Raw genomic sequence first — 16,467 nt, 5'->3', positions numbered from 1 at the left:
GGGGTTTGGGGAGAGCCAGTCCAAGGAACCAAGTGCACACACTGAATCTGCAGCCTTTAACTCCTCTGCATCAGCATCAAAAGAGCAGCAACGATGCAGCCCTATTCCTGTACCACCGACATCACCCAAAGGAGGTACCTGGGACCTGGGACACCATCTAGAGCAATAGTTCTCAACCCTGCACGTCAGAATCACCTAAGAGGCTGTAAAAAGCTATGATGTCCAGGTCCCATCCCTAGAGTTTCTTATTCAAACAAGGTACTACTCTAGTGAAAAAATAGGGCCTATATGTGCCAGGGGCTATTCTAGGCCTAGGAATATAATGCTGAACAAACAGCTTCTGCTATAATGGAACTTACATTCCAGAGGAAAAGACAGAAAAACACATAACTACATATTACAACATCCGTAATAATAATATGAAGGAAAGAGTAAATGGATAGAGAAAGGTAAGTGTGTCTGTTGCAGAATGGGTGGTCAGGGAAGGCCTCTGAGGAGGTGACATTTGAGTAGAGGTCTGGAAAAGGTGACAGAGCAACCAGGAAAATTCGGAAGTCTCCTCCCTGGGGTTCTCCCCTAGAACATGGGACAGAGACCCTGCCTGTCCCCTTCATCACTGAACCCAGAGCCTAGAAAGTACCGGGTCCACAGGCATTCACTGTACAGGGGTTGAAAGGCCAGGAGGGACAGCGCCGCCACACCGTACCTGATGTGAGAGGCCGCTCTGCAGCACGCTGTTCCTGGCGATCTCACACAGGTCACACGTGCTCAGCTTCCACACTTGAGCAGCAATTGCATATTCTTCCATAAGTGCTTCCTAGAGTCCCCCAAAAGTGAATGTATTAGAGGACAGAATATCCATTTCAATGCTGCACAGATTTCCAAAGCTAGAAACATCAGACGTTGCAGATTTAATTTTCCTCTCATGACTGGCTACCTGGATAATCAAACAACGTCCTCCCCCTAAGATCTTTTTGTGTGTGAAATTTCAGGTTACCAAGGAGGGAGAGATCAAAGAACACCTACGTAGGTGTTTGTTAACAGCACATGTCCGAAGCCCTGTGCTGGTCATGGGGACACCAGCCTGCTCTCCTGGGACAGTCTCCCAGGTCAGGCACTCCTTTAGTACCTGCTCATAGCTTTGTTATTTATTTAACACACCATTTCCTTAAGATTGTCCAAAAGTCAAAGGTAATCTAAGTATACTACAAAGAGCAGAGATGGAACCTTAAATAAGAAGGAGAAATGATCAATATCAGTGGTGAGACAGTGTAATCCCCAAAGGATTTGGGTTTGGGCTGTGCTATCACCTCATCTTCTGGGATGTGAAATGTCTGACTAACCCAAGCCCTTCCATTACCCCACTGCCTCTCTGTCTCAGAGCAGCGGTTCTTTTTTTTTTTTTAATATTTTATTCATTTTTTACAGAGAGGAAGGGAGAGGGGTAGAAAGCCAGAAACATCGATGAGAGAGAAACATCGATCAGCTGCCTCCTGCACACCCCCCACTGGGGATGTGCCCGCAACCAAGGCACATGCCCTTGACCGGAATCGAACCCGGGACCCTTCAGTCCGCAGACCGACGCTCTATCCACTGAGCCAAACTGGCTTCGGCAGAGCAGCGGTTCTTAAGATGTAGTCCCAGGATCCCTGGGGGTCCCCAAGGCCTTTTAAAAGGTCCCCCCTTTTCCAAAAATATGTAGTTGGAAAGGGGAAGGTTTTCTTCCTATACTTTGGTAGAAATAATTTATCACAACAGATATGAGAATCCAGCTGTCTTCTATTAAACCGGACATTAAAAGAGATTTGCAAAAATGTAAAACAGGGCCATTCTCAGTATTTTTTTATTTTCGGGAATACGGTTATTTTTCATAAAAATAGCTATTTATGTTAACCTTTAATAGGTTTATCACTAGATATAACTCATGTTCTCTGAGGGCCTCAATTCTGGAGAGTATAAAGGGATCTTAGACCAAAGCTTGGAGAGCCTGTCCTAAAAGACTCTGGGACTTCTGTTTTCACTAATTGGTGGCTGTCTTATCAATTCCATCAAAATGTGCTTGGCTCACTCATGACTGGTCCCCATGCATGACATCGCCTTTCCCTTCTTCTTCCCTTTCCCCAGAGATCCAAAGTGTAACAATAATAACATTATTAAGAAAAATGGTAGCCAACATTTTGAATACAAACTATATGCAGATGCTCTATTAGGCTCTTCACCATCTTAATGAAGCCTCCTCACACTACAGTTGATAGGTAGATGTGAGACAATTGTTTCCCTATTTTACACATGAAGAAGAATAAGTTACAGAACATCAAGTAACTTGACCAGCATCACGGAGCTAGTAAATCAAAGAAAGGGGAAATAGAGAAAGGCAAGGAAATGAAATTGTACCTTCAAGATTTCAAAGACCCCAAAAGAGGGCTCCTGGAAGAACACTTCCTTCCCTCACCAGGAGCCGACCTGCTGTCTTCACGGGGCCACCACCCTCACCCTGACAGCAGAACTGAGCCGTGCGCTCAGGTGCTGCAGTGGGAGGCCAGGCCAGGACCAGTGCCTGCTGGGACACCTGCAGTCCTCGCCTCCCCTCAAGTCCTCACCTTTGTGTAGTGGAACTGCATGGGGTCGTCGGTGGAGAGGGAAACATGCAGCCCCTTGTGCAGGAATTCCCTCAGAGGGTTTTTGGAATATTCGAGGAACAGACTGTTGTTGCTAAGGGGAGACATGGCAATGGGGATCTGAGCCAGGTAGTAGAGATACTGCAACACCGGACTCTGCAAAAGAACCACCAAACTCAGGTGACAAGGGCCAGAGAAGGGAGGGTGGGGAGGGTAAGGGTGGAAAGGGAGGAAGGGAGGGGAAAAGCCTCATCAGTGGAAGCCAGGGGTCTGAGCAGTGTCTGTGCAAGTCCCCAGCCAAGCCCGAGTTCCCCAAAGCCAGGACATTCCATCCCTCCTCCTTTTCCCCTGAACTCAACATTCACCTCATTCCTACATCACATGCCCATCTCTCCCTGGGTCTGCCCTCCTGCCCACTGTTGGAAGTGCTCCCTCTTGCCTCCAAAGTGGAGGCATAGCTCAGGGCAGCTGCATGCCCCAGCTGACTCCAACCTGCATACTCAGCTCCCCTCCCCAGGTGCTGACCTCAAGTGGATGCCCCACTTGGTGGTTTTGTTGCTTTGACTGCAAATATTCAGGTTAAGGCTATAAACACTCCAGCAGATGGGAAGAGGCAGACCTAACTGGGCTAGAGTGGTTTCTTTGATACAGTACCCACCCCACACAGAAATGTGACAAGTGGTTAGACCTCCCAGGACCACAGCAAGGGAGCAGTTTGAGCAAACATCGTCCCTGTGGAAGCAATCCAAGCTATGGAGCAGACCACATGCACAGAGTTCATGGGAGCATTATTTACACCAGCGAAAAGCTGGTTCTCTGCCCAGCAACTAGAGATGGTTGAATCAAAGATGGACCATCCAAATGGCAGGCCGTCCATCCAACAGCCTTTACAATGAGGAGCATACATATGTTGCAGCACAGAAAAATGCTTGTTAAATAAAGTTAAGGGACAAAGAAGGAACAAAAACCTCTGTTCGTCTTACCTAATAATAGACAAACATGTAAATTGACTGTACCTCCGCTACGCCACCAGCCAATCAGGAGTGATATGCAAATTAACCCAACAAAGATGGCAGTTAATTTGCATACACAGGTGCCGAGTGACTGGGGCGGACGTGTTCTACCCCACCCCCGGTCTCTCAGGGCCTCTGGGCAGCATGGGAAGGCAGGGCTGGAGCAGAAAGAGGCGGCTCCGGGGCCTGAGTGGAAAGGGGCTGGGCCGGAGTGGAGAGGTGGTGCCGGCAGCCAGGGAAAGGAAAGCCCATTCTAGCACGAATCTTCATGCATTTGGCTCCTAGTTATTATAATAAGCATTTAGAAATATGCTCTGGAAGAAAAAAAATGGAATAGGAAAAACTAAAAAGCTATAAATGGCTGTTTCTATTAAAGCAATAGCAATATGGGTGGAGGTTTTTTCTTCCCATTTCTCCATTTGTTGGAAATCCAAATTGTGTTCTATTTATAATACCACTTTTATAATTAAATATGAAACCAAAATGACTACAGACAGCCCTGCCCAGAAAAAGGCCCAGAGGCTCCCAGGGGCAAACAGGAGCCCGGAGACCCCACTCCTCCCCAGGGGAGCCCAGAGCAGGACTGTCGCTGAAGGCAGATGTCAGTGAATGGCTCGTTACCTTCTTGAGGAGCAGCCCGTGGGAAATGTTGTCGGCAGTCAGGAAAGCAGACACCAGGTGGGTGATGGACCCAGCCTCGCCGCAGTGAGGCCGGAAGAGGAACGTGCTCAGACCTCGTTCCCTGCAGAACAAGTGAGGCAGGCTCTTGGTCAGCAAGGACCCCTGGTCCACACTGCGCAGGACCCCACAGGCTAGGCCTGCACCCCTAGCTCAGGGCCTGCTCCAGGGGAGACAGTAACCCAGCTGACGCAGGGCACCCTGGAAACTGCCCCTCCGAAAATGCAGCGGCCAGGCCCGATGCCTCGGAGCCAAGAGACACTATCCCTGGGGAACAGAGGGAGCCTAGTGGTAGAAGGAGACTCTGCCCTGTCCTCCATCCACTCCTCCCCTCCCCTCTTCACCGGGCCTGTAGCCCAGATTCATAGACCTTCAGAGCAGGAAAAGCCATGAGAAATCATTGAGTCCAACTTCTCTGTTACACAAATGGACAAACCCAGAGAACCCGGAAGGTGGAGTGAGACATTAGATAAGCCACTGAGCAGGTCAGTGACAGAGCTAGAACGAGAGCCCATGTCCAAAAGCTCAGCCCAGACTGCCCCCACCCAACACCAGGCCATCTTCTTTCCATCAGTCTCATTCAAAACCTCCACCCCACCAACCAGCGAGGCCCCATGCCCAGCAGGGGCGGGAGGGGTGCAGAGAGGGGCATGGACGGCTCAGTGTCCTGTGTGCTGGGCGCCTGACTCCTGCCATGTGTGCCTCATCTGCGTGTGTGCCCTGGTGGGAGCCTGGCCTGTAAGACCATGGTGTATAGGCTCCGGGAGGGCATGGGCTTAGTCTGCTTTGTTCCCTACAATGTGTCCAGTGCCTGTCATGTAGCAGGTGCAATAATTGGTTGCATGAATGATTGCACGTGTGAACACTTGCATGTGTGTTGGCACGTCCTATGTCTGTATCATATCAGGTACGGGCAGGTACACATGTAGGTGTTTGTGTGTGTGTGTATTTGTGTTGTGTGTGTGTGTGTGCACATGTGTGTGCAGGCTTGGGGTCTGGCCTCATGGTATGTATGATTGATTGTGTCTGTTGTAGTGGGCGTGACTGCCTGTGTACCTGGCCCTGTGTGGGAGGCTGGGGCACGTCCTTGGGTTTGAAGTGTGAGGGCCCATGGCCGTGGGTGCAGGGCAGCTCACCCACCTGCGGAGGTTGTTGAGCACCATGATGTTGGCATACATGTAGTACAGGTAGTAGCTGTAGGGCGGGTTCTGCTCACTGGTCCAGATGTCCGGGTTGGGGCTCTTGTCCGAGAACATGTGGTCGCTGTGCTTGGACTCATCATCCACACTGTCGAACCCTGTCACCTGGGTGGGACGAGGGGCCCTACATCAAGCCAAGGCAGATGAGCTGCAGGAGGCCTTGGAGGCCGGGCCTCTCAGGTTCATGCCTCCGCTGGGGACCCCAGGGCCAGCCTGAGGCACAGTGCCCCCAGGGATGGGGAGTGGGCACAATGCCATCATCTTTCCTCCAGGGCTTCCAACGGTACCCAGAGGGCCAGACTGGAGAGTGCTAAGCCCCTGTGTGGTGGCGGCGATGGCGAGGGGACACTCGGGCTAGGTGAACAGCGAGGCAGCTTACCCACTGCTCATCCCTCTGCTGTGCCAAGGAGGAGGCCAGCGCTGCAGGGTAGCCAGCAGTCCTGCCATCAGCAGCAGGGACAGCAGCTCAGGGGGGAGGGGACAAGCATGTCCCATGCACCTACTATACATGAGGCCCTGCTTAAACACTTACCCCACATCAAGTGATTTAATACTCAGTGGCCCTGTGAGGGGGGGCCGGGCTGCCAGCAAACCAGAGCCACGGCGATTAGCCAGAGACCACAGGCTCTGAGCCTAAATGGGCTCAACATCTGGACTCCAGGGCTGTCGGTGGAGAGGGCCCAAGGGCATGTCCCAGGTGTAGTCACGAAAAAACAGCTGGGATGCTTCACAAACAGGCCACGGTGGGCCCCATCCAACACGGCCGCCTTGGAGGGCTGAGCCATGGTTCTGGGAGGAGGTGGCTCTCCGCACCACCTCTTCCCCGGGAGCTGCCCTCTGAGCCAGGTCAGAGAAGCTCCGGAGACTCCCACCTTCCACTTCAGTTACACCTCGGCTGGGGCCCAGACTATGCCCTGGGGCCCCACCCTAGGCACCGGCTTCCTAGTCACGTGCTCCCAGAGGTCAGGCCCTGACCACAAATGTACCTGTGAGGACACAGCCCCTCAGCCAGCACGTGGGGCAGTTTTGCTAACACGTGTCCCTCCTTAACACTCAACCCAAGTGGAGCTCGAGGAAGGGCCCCTGAAAGACTGCCCACTTCGCTCCACACTGGCCCCAGCTGGGTCTGCCAGCCTCTCCCAAAGGAGCAAGGGACCACGAGGGGGTGGGCAGAATCTTCCCCGTCACAGAGCCCTACGTGTCAAAGGAACAGGCCCCCACTACAGCTCTCGGCGTGACCTGGACGGGCATGGGGACCGGGGAGGACTCAAGTTCTGCTCTGACCCCACTAGCTCCAGCTTCACCGGGACTCTCAAGGCCGGGCATGGGGGTAACGTCAGCCCCTCTACTGAACTCTGTACCAACGGATGCAGGGCCTGGAACTGGACCTCCCACAGGCCTCAAGCACAAAATATATGCAAACCTTAACTCTTCCTCCTCCTGCTCAAGTCTGCTCTTCCCCCACTGTCAGCAATGGCCCCTGACAGGCACACTGTCCACCACCCCCCCCCCACAAAACCCCAGGCACCAGGAGGCCCCCTGGACCTCTCCCTGGAGCCCACCTTCGGGCTCCACCCAGGTCCTGTCAACCTACACCCATGCCCAGCACGCTGCCCGGAGTCCTGGCCTGCCTCCCGCCTACGCCACACTTTTCTTACTTAGGAGGCCGTCTGGGATGGGGATAACAACCCCTGCTCGGGAGTCAGGCACCTGGATATGAATCCCAGTTCTGCCACTTTTTCCGTTTTTATCCCCTCGTGTTGTAAACTGGAGCTAGTAGCTTCGTAGGGCTGGTGTGAGGATTAAATGGGACAGTCCCTGGAGAGCAGCTAGCACAGGGTCTGACGCTCAGCAAGAACATAATGCTGCTTATTATTAACACAGAGTCCATCACACGGCTAGTACATAACACTCTTATTATTAACACCAACCATGGTGTAAAGTAGGGCAGCCAAGAGGCTGAAGCAGGGTCGCGTCACGTGTAGACCCCGGAGCAGGCAGCAGCAGTAACGGAGCTGCACGGCTCGTTCAAGCCCCCGTCTGCCTGACTGCTGGGACAGGCCCCTGACTCATCTTGACCCTTTCCCCCACCTCCAGCCACCTTCTGTTCCAGGCCACTCACCACACAGCAGCCAGGATGGTGTTTGTCTACAACAGATTCAATGATGTCCCTCAGCTTATTCAAACCCTTTCCTGGTTAGGCCCCCGCCCCACCCACACACACACATTCACAAACTCAACCACCCCTACCCCGTGACCCCAGCCCTCTGGAATCTCCCCTGCCTCCCTCCTTGTCAGAGATCTTCCCCAGAACCTCCACCAGATACTGACCTTGCTTCTCACTGTCATCAGCTACCTCTGTGCCAGGCACACAGAGCAAGCGACCAGCGCCTGCCCCACTACGCCCTTTCTGGTTAGGTCTCCTACGCCCCTTCTCTCCCTCTCGCATGGAACTAAACAGACATGGAAGATAAATACATTGTGTGGGGCTTGTGTGCTTAAGGTGAGAGCTGAAATGTCTGTGTCTCTAAAGAAGCCGGAGGCTGCTGCTTGGTGTTGCTGGGGCAGGACCCAGTCTTTCCAGCCCCACCTGGCCAGTCACTGACTCCTCAGCCTTTCCCCGTGCTGCCCACCCCAGCACCCACCCAAGCCCCAGGGTGCCCCTGAGGAGCCTAGGGGGGCTGGCAACCCCAGGCCTGGGCACAGGAGTGACACACCTGAGAAGGGAAGCCTGATCGGCCCACAGGGAATCCTCTCCTCTCTCCACCTCCGTGCACGCCGCCTGGGCACCACCCACACTTACATATTTGAGGAAGAGGTGAAGCTCTCGGTGATCTTGGGGGTTGATTGTGGCCTCAAAAAGGGGCAGGAAGATGTTCTCCATCATCTTCCCGAAGCTTGGCAGCAGCTTCTTTGACCTAAATATGTCACTGGGGAAAGCGAAGACGATGATCAAGGTGGACCCAACAGCCCCCTGGGCCTGTCTGAGATCGACCTCGGTCACTTCCCATTCAAACAAAACATGCTGAGTGGAGGCAGAGATGTGGCTTGCACACGGTCCTTCCCCTCCTCTCCAACTCCCAGCAACGTCTGCACTACTAGCATTGGCAAACTCAGCACCTACCCAAGTCCCTCTGAGAGCTTTCTCAAGCCAGAGGCCACACTTGGGAGAAGGGTGGAGGGATTCAGGGTGACCAAGGAGATGAATCTTCCTATTCCCCAGTGATCCAAACTCTCTGCCGCTCAGCTCAGTTCCCCTAAACCACAGGCCCTAGTCCACTCAGGGGCCATGAACCCCCCCACATCAGCCAGACAGCTGGAGAGGACAGCGGTGGTCTCTGAGTCAGATCCAGGGGAGGGCCAGCAATGCAGGCCACCACCAGGTGCCCCACACCCTGGTGCTCACCCAAAAGGACCTCCGCAAACTGCAGTGAGAAGACAGGCAGCGGTTCCCACCAGGCATTTGCACACACATGTTCTTTAAAGAGTAAGAGTGTGTCACAAAGACATCCCTGCTGACCACCCCTTCCTATAGGAAAACCCCTGGGGAGAAGAGGCCTAAGTAGGCACTGGAACATGTCTCAATAGTGCAGACTCAGCGGCCAGGTGGGACAGGTGGGGGTCCCAGGGGGCACAGGCAGACAGGGAGCCACCTCACTTACTAGATCCGGGGCACCTGGATGATCCAGCGCATGTTAGGAGAGTAGACCTTGTGCTGGATGAACCAGTGGGCCAGGTTGAGCCACTCATCGGGACTGCGGCCGTAGATGGAGAGCCTCGGCTCTGAGTACTGGTACTTGCTCTCCTCCAGCTCCCGGGCCACCTCCTGGGCACCAAGAAGAGCTCAGGTCAGGCCACGAGCACCCCGGCTGCTGGATCCTGCAGCTCCCTCAGCCACCTGCTCCCAGGCTGGGGAGGCCTCATCTACATCACCTGGCTGCCAAGCAAGTACTCACTCGCCTCAGCAGAGGCTCCTTCCTGGAGAGAAAGGCCTTGGGTCTGCACCATCACAGCATAACCAGGCCAGGCAGCAGACACGGCTCCCCATGGAGCTCAGCTGCTCCCAGCCAAGCTCAGGCTGCAAATAGACAGGGCAGCAAGGCTGGACGCTGTGAGTGCTCTCGGGGTGGACACCCTCCCCCTCCTCCTGCCCACAGTCCACGCGGTGGACACATTCAGCACCAGCCTGTCCACACTCGGAGCCGACATCCGGGGCCAGAGCACTGGGCCTCTGAGCACCTGAGCTCGCCGGAGCTGGATGGTGGGTGGGCAGGGATTCGGGAAGGAGAAGATGACAACGAGGCCAAACGCAACCCCCTTCTGAGGGCAGATGCTGGCAGGTGTCTGAGGAGGGCTTGGAGAGGCTGAGGGCCCACTCACCTTGACCATCCGAGCAAAGTACTCTCCTCCCAAATAGTTTTCCGTTTTCAAATACAGGTCACGCAGCTCACTGGCCCCCACAGGATTGTATTTAGAGTTGAACTTGTCAAAGCGGTGGAATGTCTGCCGGCCCTGGAGAGAGGGGGCGACAGCCAGATTCACCGCATTGTTCTGCAGCACCACACCCATTCCCCTCTCCAGGCCTTTACAAGGTGGTCTGACACAGGGCCATACTGAAAGGTCTTCTCTGTCAGTTCTTGCATAAAATCAAAATGTCCTGGGGCCAGGACCATGCATCCTCACTCTGTCAGCCCTGGGGTCCTTTTGTGTGGGGACCTTTGGTGAAGGAGGACCAGGGGCATTGTGCTCTAAGTTGCTATGGCTAAAGCATGGCTGGCTGAGTGAGCAGAGGATGCTAAACTATTGAACGATCAATAAAGTGTGCCCTGCCCGGCCATTGTGGCTCAGTGGCTGAGTGTCGACCTATGAACCAGGAGGGCACGATTGGATTCCCGGTCAGGGCACATGCTCGGGTTGCAGCTCGATTCCTTGTGGGAGGCATGTTTCTATCTCTTTCTCTCTCTCCCTCTCCCTTCCTCTCTGAAGTCAATGAAAATATATGTTTAAAAAATAAAAATACAGTATGTACTATTACTACTTAAATTTCATAAGGCATTTTCTCCACCTTATCACATTCAGTGTTTTGCTTATTCAACAGATTTTTTTTATTGTGGTAAAATACACACAACACAAAATTTACCATCATAACCATTTTTAAGTGTACAGTTCAGTGGTATTAAGTACATTCATATTGTTGTACAACCATCACCATCATCCATCTCCAGAACTCTTTTCATCTTGTAAAACTGAAATTCTGTACCTATTCTATATAATAAAAGTCTAATATGCAAATCGACTGTATGGCAGATTGACCGGTCACTATGATGCACACTGACCACCAGGAGGCAGATGCACAACGCAGGAGTTGCCCCTAGTGGTCAGTGCACTCCCACAGTGGGAGTGCCGCTCAGCCAGAAGCCGGGCTCAGCACTGCCGAGCGCAGCAGTGGTGGCAGGAGTCTCTCCCGCCTCCATGGCAGCGCTAAGGACCCCTTGCGGGGAGCAGGCCTAAGCCGGCAGTTGGACATCCCTCAAGGGGTCCTGGACTGCGAGAGGGAGCAGGCCAGGCTTAGGGCCCGTCCCCCCTTCTCCCCCCCAGTGCACTAATGTCATGCACCGGGCCTCCTTTAGTTAAACAATAACTCCCCATTCTCCCTTCCCCCAGTCCTTAGCAATCCTTTTTTTTTTTTTTTTTTTTTTGTCCCTAGCAATCTTTATTCTCCTTTCTGTCTCAATGAATTTGCATATCCTAGGTCCCTCACACAAGTTGAAATCATACACTACTTGTCCTTTTGTATATGGCTTCTTTGACTTAGCATAATGTTTTCAAGGATCATCCACATTATGGCAGATGTCAGCACTTCATTCTTTTTTAAGGCTGAAAAATATTCCATTATATGGATATATCACATTTTTTTCATTCATTTATTGATGAATCCTTGGGTTACTTCTACCTTTGGGGCATAGTGAATAATGCCGCATTGATGTGCAAGTATATATATTTAGTCTCTGCTTTCAGTTCTTTTGGGTACATACTTAGGAGGGGAATTGCTGAGGAAACTCCCTTACTATGTACCTGCACCATCATTTAGCATTTTAATAACTTTGAAATGTCAATAGGCATGTTGCATTAAGCATCTTATAGGCCAGGAAATTAAAGCTTAAGTGAGTGGCTTAGGGGCACACAACTGCTAAGTGACCGAAGTGGAAACAGAACTGGGACCTGCCTGACTCCATGTTGCATACTCTTGTCACCTGGCCCAGGGCTACTCCCAGCCAGTTATTCTGAGGCCAAATTATCTCTCACAGTCGCCATGGCTAGAAGAGAAAGAGCTGCTTGCACAGCCAGCCTCTCTCCAAGCACAACCATGGCTTCTTTTCAGGCGGCTGACTCCCCAGCCGGGTCTGCCTGAGGCCCCGGGGGGCGGAAGCTCACTCACCGCGTGGACGTCCAGCGAATCCACAGTGAGGTCGTAAGGGTCCATGTGCAGGCTGTCAAACACCTGCCGCAGGGTGATCTTCTGGCCCTGCTTCTCGGCCACGATTCTGTCAGGCTCCGTCTGGTACGTGTGCTTGATGAAGCGCAGCAAGTGCTTCTGATTCATGCAGGCAGCCGCGTGGATGTGCGTGTCCACCTGCAACATGGCACGCACCAACCCGTGAGCCGGGCCGCCTCCTCAACCCTCAGTGTGCCACGCAGAGCCCCCACCAATGCCTGGATGCCCGCTCCCCACTTCTTCTCTAGACTTTGGAACTGGTCTCCCTCCAGCCTTGCTGCCCAATTCACCTCCTTCCAGAACCTAGAAATCTTTTTAAGCTGCAGGTTGGATCCGGCTACTTCTGTTAACAAAACATCAATGCCCCTCGTGTCCTCAAGATTAAGCTCAAGCACCTTAGCCTGGGATTCTCGGCTTACATCAAGCCTTACCTCTCCCCTGCCATGGCCCTGCTTTATGCTCCAGCCATGTTGCACCATTGCCAGGTGCCCCTGGCACCATGCTATTCCACACCACATCTTTGCCCATGCGTGCCCTCAGCCTGGCATCCCTTCTTTTTTCCTCATCAATCTCAGCCACCTGAAAACTTCCTAAAACCTCCTCCATTTGAAAGCTAGTCCTGATCCCCTAAGCACAGCTGTTGAGTCTCCCTTACGCAACCTGGGGAGCCGGCACAGACTCTCCTGTACTGTACATGTCCTCTGATCCACGCCAATATTTTCCTGGCTCCTCCTTCACTAAACAGGACAGGGACCATGTCCAATGCATATAAGCCTCCAGAGCCTGGTGCAATGTATTTCTTAAATCAGGGGATGGCCAAATAAACAAATGAACCGGTATAATAGGTTCCCGTGATTTTGATGATGTCCATATCCTCATATATTCTCAAGGCCCACCAATTATCCCACAAAATCCCACTCTTCCCGTTGACCTCTCTTGAGCCTTCCATTCAGATGCCAGCCCCAAAGAAAGAGAGCCCGGGCTAAGCTGAGGCTAAGCTGAGACCACAGTGGGCATCCTGGTCCCCCTTCCAAGAGCCCAAATGACCTAAGGGAGGCTCGTGAGGAGGGTGGCAGCAGCCTCACAGGCCAGAGTGCAGCTGGCTGCCACGCCACACTCTGCAGTTACTGCTGTGGCTGACTGGGCACTCTGCCAGGGCTGGGGTGAGGAGGCAGCTGACCTCAGGCCTGGGAATGCTGTCCCGCTGGCCGGGCATCTCCAAGCCATGCCAAACCAGACATTTGATCCACTGACCTCTCTGGGCATTATACCAGGCAGCCCATGTTGTTGGCCACATCACTCACTCATCAAGGCCCTTTCCTGCCATTAATCCAGAAAGACAGACCACTAGACATCAGAGAAATGCAGCCATTCAGAGCACCAAAAGCACAGTGTAAAGGCTCAGACACCTGAGGGCTGAGCTGGGCTCATGTGGAGGCACAAAAGAAGGTCAGCTTGGCTCAGTCCAGCCAGACACAGCTGGGTTCCACCACCTCAGCATGACTCAGCACATTCGGGGGTTTCTGGTCGTGTCCTCCAGCTTACCAGGGACACACTGCAGGGGGTACAGTCTGTCTTTACCCCCCCTGAGTCACAAGATGAGGGAGCAAAACAACTGGACCACCCAGGAAGCATCCACACTTCAAAATCTCCAAGACAATTGTTTTTGGAACAAGTAAAAGATGTTAGTGTTTTCAATTCATCGTAAGATCCAAATGCATTCCTTCTTTCATCTAACAACACCCAGGTCTAAACAAACATTAGAGTTTCCAAACAGGGCCAGCCAAACCTGGCTCCTGAGCCAACACTGACCATTCCACACCCACGGTGGACACCAATAATCAATTACAGCACTCTTTGCACTAAGCTTTGGGAGCAGCCTGAGGTAGCCACTCCCCATTGGTTGTTTGGCACAGAAGATGAAACCTATTTGCTACCCTTGATGTGACACTTAAGCCAGAGTGAATATTTGGCTCTCAAAAGAAATTTTAATCGTTGTACTGTTGATATTTGGTTCTGTTGACTAATGAGTTTGCCGACCACTGTCCTAAGCAGCAAACACACTCAGCCTCTCATTCTTAGCTCTGAGCAGAAACCAGCTGTCTCAGTTACACAGCTGCTGGCCTCATGATGTCATAACCCATGACCTGCTGCAGTATTGCAGGTACTTGCACAAGCACTGCCCACACCATGGCCATGCACAGCTCCTCCGAGCCCGGCCCTAGCGTGCCCCCAGGACACTGCCAGCCACCTCGGGAATGTGGAGGCTGAGGATAACCTGAGGATACACCCTCCCAGCCCAGCCTGGATTTCAGAAAGCCAGCTCTCCCCCCATAGTAGATGCTTCCAGGGTAAGATAAAATAGCCAGCTCCCAGGGGGTGAGGAGGGGCAGGCACAGGCCTGAACTCAGAGCAGACCTGGATTTATGGGTGACTGTGGGGCCAGAGAACAGGTGACCGTGCCACAGCACAGGGGCCAAGGCCATCTCTGTCCAGACAGCTCGGTAACCCCAGAGAGACGGGGAACCCTGAGGATGGGCTCTGGTATGTAACACAGACCCACAAGGACTCTCCCACATCGGGCTATGGAGCAGCTGATTGGCCCATGAATACCCACTGGGCCCACCTCAGGAACCAACAGTGTGGGAACCAGTGCTGTCAGCAAGGCCACCTCGGCCCCAGGCAACAGGAAGCAGTCAGGCCCAGAGCATATGCATACAGAGGGCAGGACTGCACTGAGCTTGGACACTCATCTGGGCCGGTGCTGGACATGTGGGTGCATCTGGGCAGGGCTGAGAGGAGCTGGCAGAGACACGGAGGCACCCATCTGTATGAACACCTCTGGTTCACAGAGAAGGAGCAAACGGTGCTTGAAGGTGAAAATGCCAGGTAGCTGGTGTCTATGTACCTCCTTTCACCTCTGTCTGGAAATCCCCAAACACTTCCAGAAGCCTCACAGCCCAGGAGCTGAGGCCAAACTCTCATTTCTTAAGGATCCCATCCAAGTGGGAGTCCATGGCAGACTCCATGATGCTTAATAGACAGGACCCTGAGGCTTCCCCAGAGGAAGGCTTGCGTCTCCCATTGCTGAGTGCTGCCCACCTGAGCTGGGCTTTCCCAGAGGAGCCATATCCTCCCTGGGCCCCCCTACCTTATCGAAGTAGGCCCAGGGAGGGGCAGTCCCAGAGGTCCCATCTGGGACAGAGGCCGCTATGGAGGTGAGGACTCTACTGTGACTCAGGTGTGGCCTTTCCTCTCCAGGCAGACAGCTTAATCCCCACCTTTCCCCATGAGCTTCTCTCCCAGCTCATTACCAAACCCCTGCCATCTCCCTGCTTCCTCTGAGAAACCCACAGGCCCCTGCATGGTCCAGAACCCCCACACACCTCTGCAGCCTCACTCCCTCCACAGCCCACCACTACTCTCCCCGACACCTGAGTTCCCTGACACTTCTCTGTGTGCAGTTATGCCAACACAGAACTGAGTCTCTCTCCTTTAAGACCACTCTCTCCCTCCTGGTATATGCATATGTTGTTACCTCTGCCTGGAATGCCATCACTTCATCCCCCTACCCCACCCACCCTCTTCCTAGCTAAATCCTACTCTCTAAGTCAGCTCAGTTCCAGCCTCTTCCAAAAGCCACTCCTGTCACAATACTTGGAACTTCTTGTAGAACTTCTTGTTGAACAAGAGTCGCGACTCTTGTTCAACATCAAATGCCCCATGCTTAGCACTACTCTCTTGCTTCACTGTATATTAGTTAAATGGAAGAAAATGGAAAAGCCAGAAATTGAGATGATTTACCACCTGAGTCCAGGCCAAGCCCTCTCATCCACTCTAGGGGAGGGGCAGAGAGGGAGCACATACTTTTCTTTAAATACACCTGATCCCAAAGTAAGCAAAATCTCAAACTCCCAAGTCCAAAGAGGTCTTAACAGCCTTTTCTCTCCGTGATGAATTTAATACATCCTCTACCTTAAAAATAACCTGGCCTCAACTCATGGCCAATGAACAGGTCATGCCTATTTTCCAAGGAAGAGAACACATTCCGACAGATATACAACATGGGTACCAAGAACCATCTGGGGCATGATGGCCTGACACACAGAAGGCAACACGCTGGTCTTCCTTCTGCACATACACATCACCTGCTCTGGCCAAGGAAGGCCACACAAGGGGACCAGCCCCAGGCCAGCTCAGGGCATCCCTGTAGGCTGGAAGGCAATGGAGAGGGGTCTAAGCACTTGCCGAAGAACATACCTTTCTCACATTATAGAAGTCTCGGTGAGGGTTACTCTTCAACTCTTTGAACTCAGACATCTCATTTAACATCTCGTGAAGGCTGAACTTGGATTCCAGAAAGTTCAATCGCCGGTGACAATACGTTTTCCTGCAGGTTGGAGAGGGAGAGAAACCATAGTTGAGAAGTCTCATCGAGCTCTCTGGTTTGGAGACCTCCAGGG

The 16,467-nt window shown here is 52.8% G+C and overlaps 1 protein-coding gene across 1 annotated transcript in view; it reads right to left on the bottom strand.

Moving 5' to 3' along the window:
• The window catches only part of AMPD3 (adenosine monophosphate deaminase 3), a 35,304-nt gene that overhangs the window by 1,129 nt on the left and 17,708 nt on the right, over positions 1-16,467 (bottom strand). Inside the window, exons 5-13 of the mRNA XM_028159866.2 lie at positions 16,265-16,394; positions 11,948-12,142; positions 9,889-10,020; positions 9,171-9,334; positions 8,312-8,438; positions 5,450-5,613; positions 4,253-4,373; positions 2,601-2,774; positions 707-817 (exon numbers count right to left, since the gene is read on the bottom strand). Coding sequence (XP_028015667.2) covers positions 707-817; positions 2,601-2,774; positions 4,253-4,373; positions 5,450-5,613; positions 8,312-8,438; positions 9,171-9,334; positions 9,889-10,020; positions 11,948-12,142; positions 16,265-16,394 — 1,318 coding nt within the window. The remainder of the gene's footprint in view (positions 1-706; positions 818-2,600; positions 2,775-4,252; positions 4,374-5,449; positions 5,614-8,311; positions 8,439-9,170; positions 9,335-9,888; positions 10,021-11,947; positions 12,143-16,264; positions 16,395-16,467) is intronic.

Source organism: Eptesicus fuscus, chromosome 13 (assembly GCF_027574615.1).
Source record: "Eptesicus fuscus isolate TK198812 chromosome 13, DD_ASM_mEF_20220401, whole genome shotgun sequence".
NCBI classification, from domain to species: domain Eukaryota; kingdom Metazoa; phylum Chordata; class Mammalia; order Chiroptera; family Vespertilionidae; genus Eptesicus; species Eptesicus fuscus.
Note: the sequence above shows the minus strand (reverse complement) of the source record. Positions and strands in the feature narration are given on the sequence as shown.